This window comes from Electrophorus electricus, chromosome 2 (assembly GCF_041902795.1).
Source record: "Electrophorus electricus isolate QZ-2024a chromosome 2, ASM4190279v1, whole genome shotgun sequence".
Lineage (NCBI taxonomy): Eukaryota > Metazoa > Chordata > Actinopteri > Gymnotiformes > Gymnotidae > Electrophorus > Electrophorus electricus.
This window is the reverse complement of record NC_137498.1, coordinates 1,343,026-1,360,000: the sequence shown is the minus strand read 5'-3', so window position 1 is coordinate 1,360,000 and position 16,975 is coordinate 1,343,026. Positions and strand designations below refer to the sequence as shown.

General features: G+C 43.7%; 2 protein-coding genes across 2 annotated transcripts; both read left to right on the top strand.

Annotated features, from left to right (window-relative positions):
• The first annotated feature begins 663 nt into the window (after positions 1–663).
• Positions 664–3,859, top strand: LOC113590563 (4-galactosyl-N-acetylglucosaminide 3-alpha-L-fucosyltransferase 9). The gene is made up of 3 exons (XM_027030743.3): positions 664–1,056; positions 1,748–1,883; positions 2,091–3,859. The coding sequence occupies exon 3, from the start codon at positions 2,099–2,101 to the stop codon at positions 3,182–3,184; it is 1,086 nt and encodes a 361-aa protein (XP_026886544.2). The 5' UTR covers positions 664–1,056; positions 1,748–1,883; positions 2,091–2,098; the 3' UTR covers positions 3,185–3,859.
• Positions 3,860–7,276: 3,417 nt separating this feature from the next.
• ufl1 (UFM1-specific ligase 1) lies at positions 7,277–16,352 on the top strand. Its single transcript, XM_027030734.3, has 19 exons — positions 7,277–7,540; positions 7,664–7,809; positions 8,646–8,674; positions 8,777–8,874; positions 9,504–9,618; positions 9,756–9,886; positions 10,089–10,147; positions 10,253–10,399; positions 10,881–11,056; positions 12,741–12,917; positions 13,351–13,474; positions 13,587–13,709; positions 13,991–14,108; positions 14,304–14,470; positions 14,600–14,730; positions 15,301–15,381; positions 15,459–15,544; positions 15,667–15,847; positions 16,058–16,352. Exons 1-19 carry the CDS (start codon positions 7,464–7,466, stop codon positions 16,238–16,240), a joined length of 2,349 nt encoding a protein of 782 aa, XP_026886535.2. The 5' UTR covers positions 7,277–7,463; the 3' UTR covers positions 16,241–16,352.
• The last annotated feature ends 623 nt before the right edge of the window (positions 16,353–16,975 follow it).

Genomic DNA, 16,975 nt, shown 5'->3' with positions numbered 1-16,975 from the left:
CACTACCTATTGAGGTTCCATTTTTTATTATACTTTAACAGTTACATCTTCCATTCAGCAAGCCTTCTCTTGGTTTCACAATATAAAGCTGGTTACATCTCTTACAAAAATGTGTGACAATTTTTTAAGAGATTATATAGCATGTATAGTTGCCTGAGCATCCCCTGACGAAGACTACTTAGGTATACAGTTGGCTAAATTAAAATTAATTACTGTTGGCCAAACAGAGCAAATCTTAATTCTGCCAATGACAAAAGAAGACGACTTTAAGTTGATGGAGTAGTGAAGAGAAAATTAAACGAGTTTAGACAGACTAACAAACTGGGTATCAGACATATAGAATAAGATGCTATTCTAAGTACGCTATTCTTCTCGCGAGAGGTTCCAGACTTGTGCGTGTGCAATATGGAAATATCAGTGGACTTGATCAGTTAAATATCCCCAACCATATGTGTAAGTGCTAACCCCTAACAGTTACAAAGATATACCGCCATGTTTCAATACGGTGATTAACAGGTAAGCTACACATTACTGGACTGGAGTACATCTACCTTGACAGGAGGTGCACACTGATTGGTGCACTCTGATTGGCCAGTGAGCTGCTGGTGTGGTGTTGTTTCTAGAGAAGAGAGACTGCAACACATACAGCCAAGGACCACAGAGAGCAGGTAGAGCCCTGGGAGATCCCAGACAACCAGGACTAAATGTAAAGGGTTAGGCTCGGAAATCGTGTTTTTTAAATTTATTTATTTATTTTTATTTTTTCTATGTAACGGACTTTAAAAAAAAAACTAAAGGAAAATAGCGAGTTATTACTAAGCATGTATGTTATTATATTACATATATTAGTATACGTGCAAATAGCGAATTGCAGTGCAAGGACGAGCCGAGTGTCAGAAGGATGCACGCTGCCTAAAGGAGGGTTACTTCCTAGCTCGACAGCGATCGTTACGCTTATTACCTCGCCACATTATTTCCAGCGATGTTTCTAGTTGTTCGCCTTTTTCCCCTTCCGAAGCTGAAAGATTCATCCAATTATAGGCATCGATATCGTGGGTAAGTAAGAAGCTGCACTGGCGCCTGGGTCTAACAGGGCTGCTATTTTGAACGATATCCCTATGGCTGACTGAAGAAAGGCGTTCATCCACGTCTATGGCGCTGTGGAAATGCATCCTTCATCGCTACGAAATTAAACATATGATATTAGTTTATAGCTAAAGAGAACGGTGAAGGCTCTGACAGTATGATGAGGAGTCGAGATGAGATTAAGACACTACATTTGAAACTGGCTGGTAGCGTTCCTGCAAGATTCAGATGCAGGTGTGACATTGGCACTTAGAACACTATTATATGTGCACATGATGTCCAGGTACCCTAGCAAGGTGGTGATGTGCGAATGCAGAAAGAAACACCCTTCTACTTTTAACACAAAGACATGAATAACTGGATCCAGGTAAGATGATACATCAATACTTGGATCCAGGCTATTATGCCCCTGTGTATAAATAAGAGTTTGTACAACACTTGAATCCAAATAGTTTATCTCTGCAAAAGATAAGAGCCCAGATAAACAACACAGATCTAAAGAAAGATCACAATGTGGTGTGATGGCAAACTATTTAAAATTGTTATTTTACTTAATATGGTGTCCAAGATGTATGCAAACAATACTTTAATTAAAACTGTTGAGTGATGAGGATCATTGATATTTACAAAATATACATTTTAAATTATCTGTTTTATTTAGTTCCTCCCTCAGGGATGTGAGCACAAAGTTATTCAGATGACCAATGACCTCTGGGCCAAATGGATCAAATGTGTTCTCCAAAGCAGTTTTGCTATGCTGTTTTCCACACTTGTCCCACTGCAACATTGAGTTTCAGGTAAGCATCTGGCACAGTCAACAAACGTTTAATTATTTTAAGACTATGCTGTTCTATATGTCACTGAAATTGAATTAACTGAATTTATTTGAATTTCATTTACTTTTCCTGTTGTTTCAATGACAATTTGTTAATTTGCCCAGTTGGCAAATTTCCTATAATTGTTTTATATGAATTTATCTTTTGTTTTGATCCCTACCATAACAGCTCACAAAATGCCGTTTGCGTCTTGTCCTGCAACCCTTCGCCATCTAGTGGTTGGTATTCTCCTGTTGGGCAGCTTTATCACCATCTTCTTCGTGTACATTAAACCCAGCAGTGTGTGGCTGTCAGTCCACAGTCAGTCTGCTCTGGAGCCCCTAAAGTTAAAAACTTCTACACCAACCAAGACTGACATGAAGCCCGAGCTGGTGCTGGTTCTAATCTGGCTCTGGCCGTTTGGTCAAGCTTATGACCTGGACAGCTGCAGCGCTCTCTTCAACATCCAGGGCTGTTCATTGACTGCCGACCATGATCTTTATAATAAATCAGTGGGAGTGGTAATTCACCACCGGGATATCAGCCGGGATTTATCTAACCTGCCTCCCTCCACACGCCCACCCTTCCAGAAATGGATCTGGATGAACCTGGAGTCTCCTTCACATTCCCCCAAAATCCCAGGTCTAGGGAAGCTGTTTAATCTGACTCTAAATTACCGTGGAGATGCTGATATTCAGGTGCCCTACGGTTCCATCATCCCCGCTCTGCAGGAGGAGGAGTTTGTTTTGCCCAGGAAGACCAAACTTGTCTGCTGGGTTGTCAGTAACTGGAACCCAGATCATGCCAGGGTGAAGTACTACAGTGAGCTCACCAAGCACATTGCAATACACACATATGGACAAGCGTTTGGAGAATACATCGTGGATAAAGACTTTTCCTCAACAATAGCCAGTTGTAAATTCTATCTTTCCTTTGAAAACTCCATTCACAGAGACTACATTACAGAGAAAATGTACAACCCTTTGTCGATGGGCTCAGTTCCCATTGCTCTTGGCCCTTCTAGGCAGAACTATGAGAGCTTTGTGCCAGGAGATGCTTTCATTCACGTGGACGACTTCCTGTCCCCTAGAGACCTGGCAGAACACCTATTGCTGCTGGATACACACGATGAGCTCTACCTGAACTACTTTGCTTGGCGGCGACATTTTAAAGTAAAGATGTCCTCCTTCTGGGCTGAACACACGTGTCGCGCCTGTGAATACTTAAGAAACCATAACGAATACAAAGCTTTTAATAACCTGGACTCTTGGTTTTGGGATTAAGTGTCATATCACACATGCACACATTTTATTTGAATGTTTAACCAGTGATCACTGCAAAGCACAATGGAAGAACCTGAAAAACAGACCCCCAAGCCTGAAGATAAAGCAGATAGACACTCTTGCCTTCTGTGATTGGTTAAACTGTAGTCTGCACTGGTCTTTTTATGTGAACAGTAACTATGCTACAGATTTTGTACCTATTTTTTAATAGGTGTTTTAGGAGTCAGGCAGTTAATTAATTAAACAGTTAAATCCTAGTTAATACTAAACAGTGGAATATTAATTAATACTAATCAGTTGATTGTTAACTAATACTAAAGTTACATTTAATTAATATTATTGATTTCAAAATTTAGGACTTGAATTGTATTTGAAGTTCATATTTGATTATCACTGAAAAAAGACCTACAAAATCAAGATGAGTAACATTTAACTGTAGCTATACTTTAAATGTGTCTTCTGCCTCACTGGAATTGATTAGATTTCTTGACAGTTTCTCCCATGTATCTGTGACAGGGGCAAAGATGGGTGTTTTTCCTTCATTCAGTTTTATAAGATGCTATAAATTCTGAAACGAGTAAATTAATGGCATGTGTACAATACTGTTATGAAAAGATTCAAAAGTAAAATGTAATATACATCATTTTAAAAAGGTTTTGCCTTCTCAGGATCACTTTTGTGTGTCTTCCATGAGTAACCCAGGTAAAAAGCTGCGTAAATAAATAAAGCCCACAATAATAATAAAAAAAAGCAAAACAATTCTCATGTAAACAAAAATAAATAAATAATAATAGCAACAAATAAAACTAACCATTCTCATGTAAAACCCATGAAACATATACTGTAAGAACATACAGACTTGGTGTTTCTTAAGGTGATGTGTGGTCTGCTAAACAGAAAATGTATTTCGTGTTCTATAGCAGACCAGCTCTACCATCTTTATTCTTCTCAAATGTCTGCTCCTTGGATAATAAACTGGACTGCATCAGACTCGAACAGACTACACAGCGAGAGTTCAGAGACTGCTGTGTTTTAGTTTTCACTGAAACATGGTTCAGCGACAGTATTCCAGACGCCGCCATTCAGATGGAGGGATTAGTTTCAATCCGTGTCGATAGAAGACAATGCACTCTCCTGCAAAACACGCGGCGGAGTATGCGTCTATATCAATGAGACCTGGTGTAAAAACTATGCGCTTGTCGTTAAGTACTGCTCACCGCTGGTGGAATTTGTTATTGTCAGATGCAGACCTTTTTATTTACCGCGGGAATTCACCTCCGTGTTTATAATCGCGCTCTACATTCCACCCAGCGCAAACACACGAGAGGCTCTCCAGGAGCTGTAAGGAGCGATTAGTGAACTGCAGAACGTTCATCCAGACGGACTGTTTATTGTCGCCGGAGATTTCCACCACGCAAATCTCAAGTCAGTACTGCCTAAATTCCATAAACATGTGAACTTTGCAACGAGAGGAGCAAACGCGCTGGATCTCGTTTACATAAACATCTCCGGTTCCTACCGGGCGGAGCCCCGCGCCCACCTCGGATACTCTGACCACATGTCTGTAATGTTGATCCCTGCATATAGACCGATCGTCAGATTGTCGAAACCGCTTCTGAAGCAGGTGAGAACGGGCCAGCAAGAGCCATCTCTGCTCTTCAGGACTGTTTTGAGCAGACGACATGGATCACACTCAATGAAGTTGCTACTGACGGTGACACTGTTAACCTTGAGGAGTATACAACATCAGGGACTGGCTACATCAGCAAGTGCATTGATGATGTTACTGTCTCCAAGACCATCATCACATGCCACAACAAGAAGCCATGGATGACTGCTAAGGTGCGCATGCTAGTGAGGACCTGTGACTTCAGAGCAGGTGACAAAGAGGCTCTGAGTAAAGCGAGAGCCAAACTGTCATGTGTGATCAGGGAAGCAAAGCATGCACACGCACAGAGGATCCATGGACACTTCAAAGACACGGGTGACACATGGCGCATGTGGGAGGGCATTCAGGCCATTACTAACTACAGGAAAACATCACCTTCCTGTTAGTGATGCCTCCCTCCCAGATGCACTGAATGACTTCTATGCACGATTTGAAGCACAGAACAACATTGCAGCGGAGAAGTCCTTCCCTCCGCTAAATGACCAGGTGCTGTGCCTGACTGTGGCTGATGTGAGGCGAACTCTGCGTGGAGTTAACCCATGGAAAGCTGCTGATCCAGACAACATTCCGGGTCGTGTGCCTAGAGAATGTGTTGACCAGCTGGCAGATGTACTGACAGATATCTTCAATATCTCTCTGAGCTGCACCATTGTCCCAACATGCTTCAAAACTACCACCATCCTCCCCATGCCTAAGAAGCCCACGGTGTCGTGTCTCAATGGCTACCGTCCCGTCACACTCACGTGAAGTGCTTCGAGGGACTTGTCATGAGAAACATCAAGACCCAGCTTCCCTTCTCTGGACCCCTGCAGTTCGCGTACTGCTCCAACTGCTCTATGGATGATGCCATCTCCACCACACTCCATCTGGCACTCACACATCTGAATAAAAAGGGCACCTATGTTAGAATGCTGTTCATAGAGCTCAGTTCAGCATTCAACACCATTCCTCAGCATCTGACTGGAAAGTTGAGCTTATTGGGCTTGAACAACTCCCTCTGCAACTGGATCCTAGATTTTTTCACTGGTAGACCTCAGAAAGTCCAGTTTGGGAGCAGCACTTCCAACACCACCACACTGAGTGCTGGTGCTCCCCAGGGCAGCATACTCAGCCCTCTGCTGTTCACACTGCTGACTCATGACTGTGAGCAATGCACAGCTCCAAGCACATCAAGTTCACTGATGACACAACCGTGGTGGGTCTCATCAACACGGAAGATGAGTCAGCAGCTCCTCAGTGGAGATCGTCAAGAATACCAAGTTCCTCGGTGTTCACTTAGCAGAGAACCTCACCTGGACCCTGAACACCAGTTCCGTTACCAAGAGAGCCCAGCAACGTCTTTACTTCCTTCGGAAGCTGAGGGAAACCCGTCTCCCATCACCCATCCTCAGTACCTTCTATAGAGGTACAATATAGAGCATCCTAAGCAGCTTCATCACTACCTGGTTTGGGAACTGCACCATCTTTGACTGCAAGAACCTTCAGAGAATAGCGAGAACAGCTGAGAAGATCATTGGGGTCTCTCTTCCCGGACATCTACACAACATGTTGCATCTGAAAAGCCACCAGCATTGTGGAAGACCCTACACACCCTTCACAGAAACTGTTCACCCCTTTTGCCATTTGGAAAAAGGTACCGCAGCATCCAGTCCCACACCTCTAGACTGTGCAACAGTCTTCCCAGAAGCCATCAGACTCCTGAACTCTGGCTAAGTCCAGTTCCAATCAAATGGACACTTCTCCACTCACACACATACACCCATGCTTATACACCCACCCACCCACACACACACACACACACACACACACACACACGTTTTTGTATCGGACTAGTTGCTAAAGTCAAACTTCACACACATATATGCACTCCTTTTGCACTCCTGCACATCATTCCTACTTGCTGCTAGAGTACTGTACTAAATCAGCACTGTACTCTGAACTGTTCTGGCTGCTACCCGTGACTGCTATATTCAGTATAGCGTGTCAATGACTCCTATGCACAACCCACTACGTATTCCCAATACTGCGTACTGGTAACAATAAATGCACTGTCTGCTCATTGTGTATTGGTCCTGTCCTGTATTTATTTATTGCATGACATTTTGCACTGTACTGTATTGTTTGCGCTCGTGTAGTGTGTTGTCTGTTGTATATGTTTTGTGTTGCACCATGGTCCTGGAGGAACATTGTTTCGTTTTTGCTGTGTACTTGTATATAGCTGAAATGACAAAGATTTTTGAACCTTTGAGATATATATAGTATTGTAGTCAGATATAATAAAACATATGTTGTAAAAATGTATCATACTAAAGCACAGGCAGACAGTATGTTTGCAGCACATTTCCCAGCGATGGCACGTCAGTGGCCTGCTAAAAAGATTGAAACGCGACACTGAAAAGCCACTTTGGATCCTTCCGGCCTTCCGTAGCGCTCTCAGAAGACTGACGTGGGCTGCGCTGTGGGTCTGGTAGTGGTTATCCTGGCCTAGCTTAGCTTAGCTTAGCTTAGCGTTATCACATTGAGCTCTCCTGTTGTTAACTAGCGCGGTTGAGCTGAACATTTAAACTACTCGATTCATTCTTTAACATTTTCCCTTCGGATAATTCAGATATGGCGGCTGACTGGGACGAAATCCGGCGTCTGGCGGCTGATTTCCAGAGAGCTCAGATCGCGGACGTGGTGCAAAAGTAAGAGGGTTTTGTTGGCTAGTGTTTAAACTGGTCCGCTCCCAGTTAAACTGGTTTGGTTATGTTGTTTTCGTGGTCGGGAGTGTTTACGGATCGTTTTTCTTGACGTGTGACGTGATCCAGGCTGTCGGAGAGGAACTGCATTGAGATTGTCGCCAAGCTGGTGGAAGATAAGAAACTGGACGTGGTTCACACCCTCGACGGGAAAGAGTACATCACACCATCACAGATTAGCCGAGAGGTCCGGGAGGAGCTGTATGTACACGGAGGTGTGTACCGTAGTCCCTAGATAGGCCTGGTTGGTGGGTTGGAGTTAGTGTGTTACTTGTATGTACACGGAGGTGTGTACCGTAGTCCCTAGATAGGCCTGGTTAGTGTGTTAGTTGTATGCACACAGAGCGTAGTCCTTCTCAGTCAGCCGAGGGGTTGGTGGGTTAGGGTTAGTGGGTTAGTTGTATGTACTTGGAGATGTTTACCGTAGTACCTCTCTGTCAGCAGAGAGCATGGCTGTACTGCACGGGTTAGGGTTAGTGTGGCGGACTAGAGTTAGGGTTGGTAGGTTAGGGTTAGAGTTAGATTAGTTAAACGCAGACTGAAGACCAGTGTATTTGTGGAATATTTAAATGTCAACTGACCCTGCTCCCATATTGACTGACTAAACTAGTACTTATTGTAGGTTATTGTTTATTACACTGATGTTGACTAACACACTCTAGTACTTATTGTAGGGTATTGTTTATTACACTGATGTTGACTATCAGACTCTAGTACTAATTGTTTATTCCACTTATCATTGTTTAAGATAGACCTTATGAATTTGTATTTGTATTTCTACAGTATTCTAGTTCAGTGGTATCATGGACTCTAACTTACTATACTGTACTAGGATGTGTTCTATGAGGAAATGACAACATTTTTGTAATTTGGTCTGGATAAGAGGATCTGCTAAATGCCGTAAATGTTAGGGGGTTAGGGTTAGTGTGTCGGACTGCTGTTAGGGTTGGTGTGTCGGGCCACATCCTGGACTATGGAACATTGCTGTGCAGAGCAATGCTGGTGTAAAACAATGACTATCTGATTTTCATGTTGTGTTTTGTCTTTTAAGGGCGCATCAATATTGTGGACCTTCAGAAGGTTGGTTTGTTCATCTTATAGTTTGTTTATTCATACTATATATAATCAAGATTACAAAATGTTGACTAACCCTTTTTCCTAATGTGCTGTTTTCACCTACAGATCATAAATGTAGACTTGGTCCATGTGGAGAGCAGAGCCAGTGAGTTGGCCAAGTCTGACCCAGGCACCCAGTTAATTCTGGGTCAGCTGATCGATGAGTAAGTGGGTGGATCTGGGTTCCCTCCAGGGTTGAGGGTATTCTTCACTGAAATAGTTCATGTAGTTTTAGTCTAGAACATAAATAGGTCATCCAGAAATGCACAAAACCTGAATGTAGACTTGGACATGCAGGTTTCTCCTATAGAACATTACAAGGATTTTGGCAGTTTTCTCTAAGGAAGACGTAGGCGTTTGCTCAGTTCCCCCCCCCACACTCCTCCCCCTCCTCCTCCTGCTGTTCTCCCCCACACACTCCTCCTCTTCCTCTTCCTGCTGTTCTCCCCCACACACTCCTCCTCTTCCTCCTCCTGCTGTTCTCCCCCACACACTCCTCCTCCTCTTCCTCCTCCTGCTGTTCTCCCCCACACACTACTCCTCCTCCTGCTGTTCTCCCCCACACACTCCTCCTCCTCCTGCTGTTCTCCCCCACACACTCCTCCTCCTCCTGCTGTTCCCTCCACTGACTTCTGATTTAGAAACTTGATATTTGTTTAAAAGCCAAAAATGGACCAGTAGCCACATTCAAACTGAAACTAGAACTAGAAACTGATGACTGTTACCCTGTCGCTAAAGTGTGAATACTGAACAAGTTAATTCTTTCATTAAATAAAAACTCACCCCATGTTAGGAACTACCTGGACCAGCTGGCAGAGGAGGTGAATGATAAACTGCAGGAATCGGGGCAGGTGAACATTGCTGAGCTGTGCAAGACCTATGATTTACCTGGAGACTTTCTAACGGAAGTGAGTCTCAGCTTCAGTACACTCATGCAGGAAGAGGCTTGCATTTTATATGAATATAAGCTAAATGTGTGTGTGTGTGTGTGTGTGTGTGTGTGTGTGTGTGTGCGTGCGTGCGTGCGTGCGCTCGCGTCTAACAGGAGCTGTGTGCACGGCTGGGTCGTGTGATCCAGGGACAGGTGGATCAGTATAACAGAGGAGTGATCTTTACTCAAGCCTTTGTTTCTAGACACAAGGCTCGTGTACGAGGCCTGTTCAGTGCCCTCACCAGGTGTGTCCTCCTTTCACACACTTGCACACACAGCACACTGCGTGCAGTCTTTTGGGTGTTAGAGTTTGCCCATGAGGTCATAGTGCAGTGTCTGACTATGCCAAACATACCCATGTTACACTTTTATGGCACTGTTAAAAGACCGCATGTTAATATGGTAGCGAGTATGCAGAGCTACGCGTTTACTGTGTGTCTGTTTCAGGCCTACTCCAGTCAGGAACCTGATTGGTCTCTATGGCTTTCAGGAGAATCTTTTATACTGTGAGTGTTTGTTTTACATAATTTGTGCATGAGTTGTGTATTTGATGACTGAAATAATTTATTTAAAGTTGTTTTTCTTGTGCGCGTGTGCAACGCACCCTTCAGCTGTCCTGCAGGAGCTGGTGACTAGTGGAAGGCTGAAGGGTTCTGTGGTTGGAGGCCGGCAGCACAAAGCCGTCTACATCCCTGACATCTATTCCAGGACACAGAGCTCTTGGGTCGACTCCTTCCTCAAACAGAATGGATACTTGGGTACCCTGACCACTGACCTCACCCATAGCTTGGCTAACAAGGCAAAGGAAACTGACATTCTCTGTTCCCTGGAACGTCCCCTCTTGAATAAATGCTTTGTTAATTCCGAGTACGTTTACAGCATTTGTCTGATGCTTTTATCCAAAGCTACTTATAATTATGACTGAACACAACTTGAGTAATTGAGGGTTAAGGGTCTTGCTCAGGGGCCCAACAGTGACAACCTGGCAGTGGTGGGACAACCTGGCAGCAACCTTGCTAGTCCAGTACCTTCACCACTGACGCACCACTGCCCCCAGTAGTACACATGACAGAGCTTGCAGTGGAATCAGAATAGCTTAATCAACCCAGTTTACCATTTCCTTTCTGTCCAAACCCCAAGTCACTCCTGCAGGGTTCAGCTTGCAGCTATAATATAAGGGTACAATCTTGAATTTCATGTTTGGGTTAAGTTACTTTCCATTTTGGCTTGTTCCTGCAGAGTTTGATGCACTGTCCCGGCTGGGAATTCCTGATCCGGCGAGCTATATTAAGAAGCGCTTTAAATCCCATAAGCTGCTTTTCCTTCGAGCTGCTTGTGTGGACTCAGCCATCGTAGACCAGCTAGAGGCGTCAGTGGAGGAGGCCGTGACCACCGCCACATTGGTGGATTTGCAGGTATGTCATTACACTGAATAACTGTGGCACCAAACAGTTTTCCTTTTTTTTCTTTTTCTTTTTCCCTAGTTTTTGCCCAAAATTGGGCAGGGGGACTTTCTAGGAGTCTTGGGAGCATCACAGGCTGGTGTGTGTCAGAAGGCAAATTGTGTTTAAAGGAGTGGAAACGCATGTCGATTAACTAGCCTGCTAGCTCTGTGTGTGGAGTGAGTATCGCCAGGTGTGTAGAGAAGCCCAATAAATGAATGTAAAATCTACATGGTCGTTGGTCAATGCCAGAGTACTGCTTCCTAGAACGCCAGGGCAGTGCCGTTACCACTGCAGTAAAACTAACGTGAAATCGGTGAGCATGTGTTTTTGCTTATTGCAAATGCAAGTCAAATTTATTTATTTATATAGGTCATGAGGAAGGCCTTATCCTCCTCTGGTTGACGTGGACCTCACAATAGCAATAGTATTGTTGCCGGCCACAGCAGGGGGGCATCGGGGTGGTGGGAGGGGCCATATCGGGGTGGTGGGAGGAGCCACTGCAGCTGAGAGGGGTTGAGGCTCAGTAAGATCATGACATCAGAGATGGGTGAACCTCGGCAGAAAGAGAGACTAGATTGTTAGGCATGTCCTGGTATGAGGGATCTGTAATGACAGCAGGTCTGGCTACGGCAGCACAGCTAAAAGGAAAGAGCCAGAAGGAACCACAGGCATGAGGGCACGCTGGAACATCAGCACTCCACCACTCTGTCAACAAACCTGAGTGACAAAAGAGTATGTCAACTTGAATACTTGAATATGTATGTCAAGGAGTGGAAATGTTGAGGTGCAAAAGGAAGAGTGGAGTTTATCTAAATATACAACCTGCAGAAATGTACTAAGTATGAACTGAACTGAAAGATGTCATTTATTTTAATACTATGGAAAAGGCACAAGTACTTTTACCTTCTATAATGTCTTTTCACGCAGTGTTGCCGACATTGTCGAACAGAGACCAGAGTGTACTAAGGTTCACTGTCTTTGAAATGTATTGTGATTATTATGACTGCTATAATTACTGTTATGTGTTTAGTATGATTGCTATTATGTTAACTTTCTTTACTAACAGTGAAATTCTCAGGGTCAAATATTCTCTGATGTCATTGCTGTTTCACTGAAGTTACGAGTATGGCGAGATAGAAGTAGCCCTTACCCTAGGAACTTAAATGAGCTAGTTTGCAGGTGATATTTGTAGGTTGTGATAAGTCATTCACAAACTCACTAAATATTATAAGCCCCACTACAGGTTTTGTGCTTCTTAGTAAATTGGACACTCTGAGCTGTAATTGTGTAGTTAATATCCCCGTATAATCGGTTTATGACGCATTAACCTATTAATCTCTTATGGTCCTATTCAATGACGTGACATGTTTGGAGTCAGATGTTCCTTTGGGTGTTTACCTTGGAGTTTAAATTTAAAAAACCTTTAGTTTTTATTTTTGTCCAGCCTATCTTCTCCAGGTTTCTCCAGATTTAATTACTATCCACAGTAGATCATGTGTGCATATCTGCCGGCACACCGGTTTAATTATGTAAGCCATGCACTGTGATGCACTGCCAGTAATAGGACTCTGGCCCGACTATCTAACCAAGTCTTTTGTGTGAATAAAAACTATAAATAGCAAAATTATTTCAGATTTAAACACTCACCCTGCAGCCAATGGTGCCAAGCTGTCTGTCAGAGGAGGACGTGGCCCTGTTGCTGGGCCAGGCCGTGCGGGCGGTGCACGCTCAGTCCAGCACTGTGCTGCTCGGCACTGTGGTGGTCAGCGAGAAGTTCATCAGAAACTGTCTAGCACTGTTTGATGACATCATGCTGCAGAAAGCACAGAAGGTTGGTTATGGAGGGCTTCTCTGGGATTGTGGAGGGCTTCTGGAGCAGCACAAAGATTTTGATATGCATAGAGAGTAAACATTTTGAAAATATTAAAAGAAAAAACTTGAAATACTAAACCCTGGTGGATGATGAACGTTACTAATGTAGATACTATGTAAGGGAGCCTTAAAGTGTTGATGTCCTTAAAATAAACATTTTTAACATTTTAAACATAAACAGTTTTGCTGATATTCTCCTCTTGTTGTTGGGACTATTTGAAAATAGCTTCAGCTCAAAATATATTATTAATGTTTTATTAGTATTGTTAATGTAGGTTTTATTAGTATCCTTGAAGTGTAAATGTTGCTTGTCAGTGTTTGAAAGTTTGAATCACTGGACACCATTCTAAAATCCAGTATTGGGTTCTTGTGTGTGTGTTTTGTGTGTGTAGGAGGTGAAGAATAACCCTGTGTTCCTGATAACAGAGGAGGATGTGAAACAGGGCTCTGTGCTGCTCGAGGGCTCCGCTTCCTCAAAGAAAGACAAACGAGAGGAGCGCAGGAAGAAAGCATCAGGTCACCCTGACCCTGTTTGTGGGAGCAGAGGGGTTTGTGTGTGTGTTTGATGCAGGTGTTTGTGGTTGCAGAGGTGTGTGTGTGTGTTTGATGCAGGTGTTTGTGGTTGCAGAGGGCACAGGGAGTTTGAGGGGAGGAGGAGGCGGCAACGCGAGAGAAATCAGAATCCGCAAAACCAAAAAGAAGAACAGGAGAGAGGAAGAAAGTGATGATGAGACGCAGGCCACGTCAGAGAGTACGAGTGCGCACACACAAGGCCTAAGAAGAAGAAAGCTATGGGGAGAACACTCCAAAGTGTTCACAAATGCACACCTCACAATTGCACTATGTTCACATACACCTGTGAATATATATGTAATGTTTGAGTGTCTCTGTATAACGGGCCATAATAAGGGGTGTGTGTGTGTGTGTAATGGGTCATAATCAAGGTATGTGGGTGTAATGGGTCATAATGAGCAGTGTGTGTATGTATATAATGGTCATAAGTGTGTGTGTGTGTGTGTGTGTGTGTAACAGGTCATAAGCAGGGGGGTGTGCCGTTCATGTCTCTGGAGGAGATCGTGGAGGTTCTGGAAGGGAGAGTGATGGACTGCCCTGAAGACCTGCTAGAACCGCTGGCCCAGCAGATACTGAGGTGCAGCCTGTTGCTTACAGTTCCTTTATTGGTGTACTTTTCTTGAAGCTGTAGTAATCACTTTATCACTTTATAACAAACAATTATTTTCTTTCCAGGCAAATCCTTTTAAATAATATTTTTTGGGCTGGGAAGGAATATAATGTCTTTATGGAAGCAGAACTGCCTGAGCATAATGGTAATGTTCTCCTATAGGCCTCTGACAAAGGCGTATCAGGAAGTGGTCCGTACTGCTGTTATGTCCTCCACTTCGACTGGCTCAGGTGGGAACCGAAAACAAAACGTGAAGGACCTTCAGGAGGAGATTAACAACCTGTACAACAACATCCGGTTGTTTGAGAAAGGGGCCAAGCTCTTCACAGGTGCCATGATTTCAGAATTATTACAGTAAGACCTTTTGCTGGTTATTGAGGAAGGTGCTGTTGAGGTAGGGTGGTGTTAGAGTTGGGCATGACGTGGAGTTCATTGTTCTTGTGCTGTGAATCTTCCAGATGAGACTCAGCTGAACATAGTGAAACACGTCCTGAGAAGCGTCTGCACAGACGTCACCAACATGCTGGTGACCTTCATAGCTGCTGAGCGCATGATGACCTCTGATAACCCCACCACCATCACTGCTGAGGTCCGCTCAGCTGTTTCCATGGTTACCTCACTCTCTCAGAACTGGGCTATCCCTAACCCCATTTGTAGTGTGGATGTGATCACAGGACCTTAGCCATAATGCTAAAAAAAAAAATCGCCCCATTCCTCCAGAGGAAAGAACATGTAAACATGCGTGCGTGCGTGCGTGCGCGCGTGCACACACACACACACACACACACACACACACACACACCCAGACTCATGCACACAAAACCCTGAGGAGCTAATGTGTACAAAGACACACACACACGCACGCACACCCCTACCTATTCACTTAATTTCACACCAAATATTGATTTGTAAAGACTACTGAATACAAGCTTCTGTTACTTGGAACTGCATAGCAACGCATGGCACTGCATAGCAACACACTGCACTGAATAGAAAGAACAACCATAATAAACCTATTTAGTGTCGGTGTTGATGAGGTTTCTGGAATTAGATGTTACCATTTATTTGTTAATTTAGTTTTAGGGTGCAAAAAACATATGTCATTTTTAGTTTGTGTGGAGGAATAAATGTTTGTTGTTGTCTTTGTGTGTGTCTCCAGATGAGACTGAAGGTTCTTGCCTTGCTCCCTGATGACACTAAAGTTCCCCTGATGAAGCTGCACAACAGCCTGAATGGAAAAGTGGGTTTGATTTCACTTCAGCTGCAAGAGACCAAACTGAAAACTGTTAGCTGAAGTTGTTTGTGTTCATCTCTCAGAGCATCGAGGGCTTCCTGTGCAGTTTGGAAACATGTGCTGAAGAGTGTGGGTTTCTGCTGAAGAAAGCAGACAAGAAGAGAGAGAAGTAAAACCACATCTGCGCGTACACACCTCATCTGTGTTAAAATGGCCACATCTGCGCATGCACACCTCATCTGTGTGTGTGTTTCGGGATGTGTCTTGTGTGCGTGCATATGTGTGTTGCAGGCAGGCTCTGCTGCTGCACCGTCAGACATTACTGGAGCAGCTGAAGCAGGTGGAGGAACCTGCTCTCGTGCTGCACCTGGTCAGTGTGCTGCTGTTCCAGGGTTTCACCCACCACATGCTGCACGCACCGGGCCGCTGTGTACCCAGCATCCTCAGCACCTTGCAGCCTAAGCTGCCCCAGGTAACTCTGACCTCTGACCTCAACATACTGACCCTGCTCACGAGCTTCAACCCTCCCAGCATGTCAAACTGGGGCATGGCTCTGGTATTGGGTTTTCTCTAAGTACTACCCTGAGAATTAAATCTGACCGACCCTGACTGGGAACACAGTAGCCAAGAGGTAGAAACGGTTAAGTGTGTGTGTCTGTCTGTCTTCCTTCTTGTGTCTCAGGACCAGTATGAGTTGCTGGTTCAGTATCAGAGTCTGGTGGTTAAGCAGCTGGTTGCTCAGAGTCATGGAGGGACAGAATCTTCAGATGAGCTGGACACAATCCAGAGGGACATACACAGACTCACTCATGATGTCAAAGACCTTCTTCTCTCTCCCAGAAAACCATCCACCACAGATGAGTGAAAAGGGGTTACACCCCAAATGGCTTCTCACTTAAATAATGGAATAAACTAAATGAGACTAAACCTGTCCTAGCCATTATCTGTTCATCTCATTAAACACACTTCAGAGCCAATTCTTATTGTTTGTGTCTTGCTGCACTTTAGTTTGCTCTGTGATATGTAAATGAATTGGGACAGAGCGATATGGCAAAAAATATGATCACAATGTTTTGTCCCCCATATTGATCAGTTTCAATATCACAATATATTATTTGAAGAGTATAATGATGATGATGACTGAAGCCTGAGGAAACCAGAAGGTTCATTAGTTAAACTTCAGAATATAGTTTATTTACAAAACAAGAATAATATAATGTAAACATTTAGCTATGCAAACATGTTTTATCTGCCATAACAGAGCAGATTGCCATGTAAAATTACAAGCTGTGACTACTATTACAAACTCAGCAAACATCTGAAATGATTATAGAGGTACAACCAAGACAAAAGAAGTGGATTTAAGTACGACTAATAATATAAATAAAGTAATATTATGTACTGGTTGCCACTACTGGGCCCCTGAGCAACGCCCTTAACCCTCAATTACTCAAGTTGTACTCAGTCATAATTGTAATTTGTTTTTCATATGATGTAATCGTACTAAGAGAAGTGTAGTTTGTTTTTTTGTTACAGTACTGTGTACAGCCAGTGTCCCTGTGGCCCCTAGAACCGAGTTACAAGGGGTAGTGGTTAAATT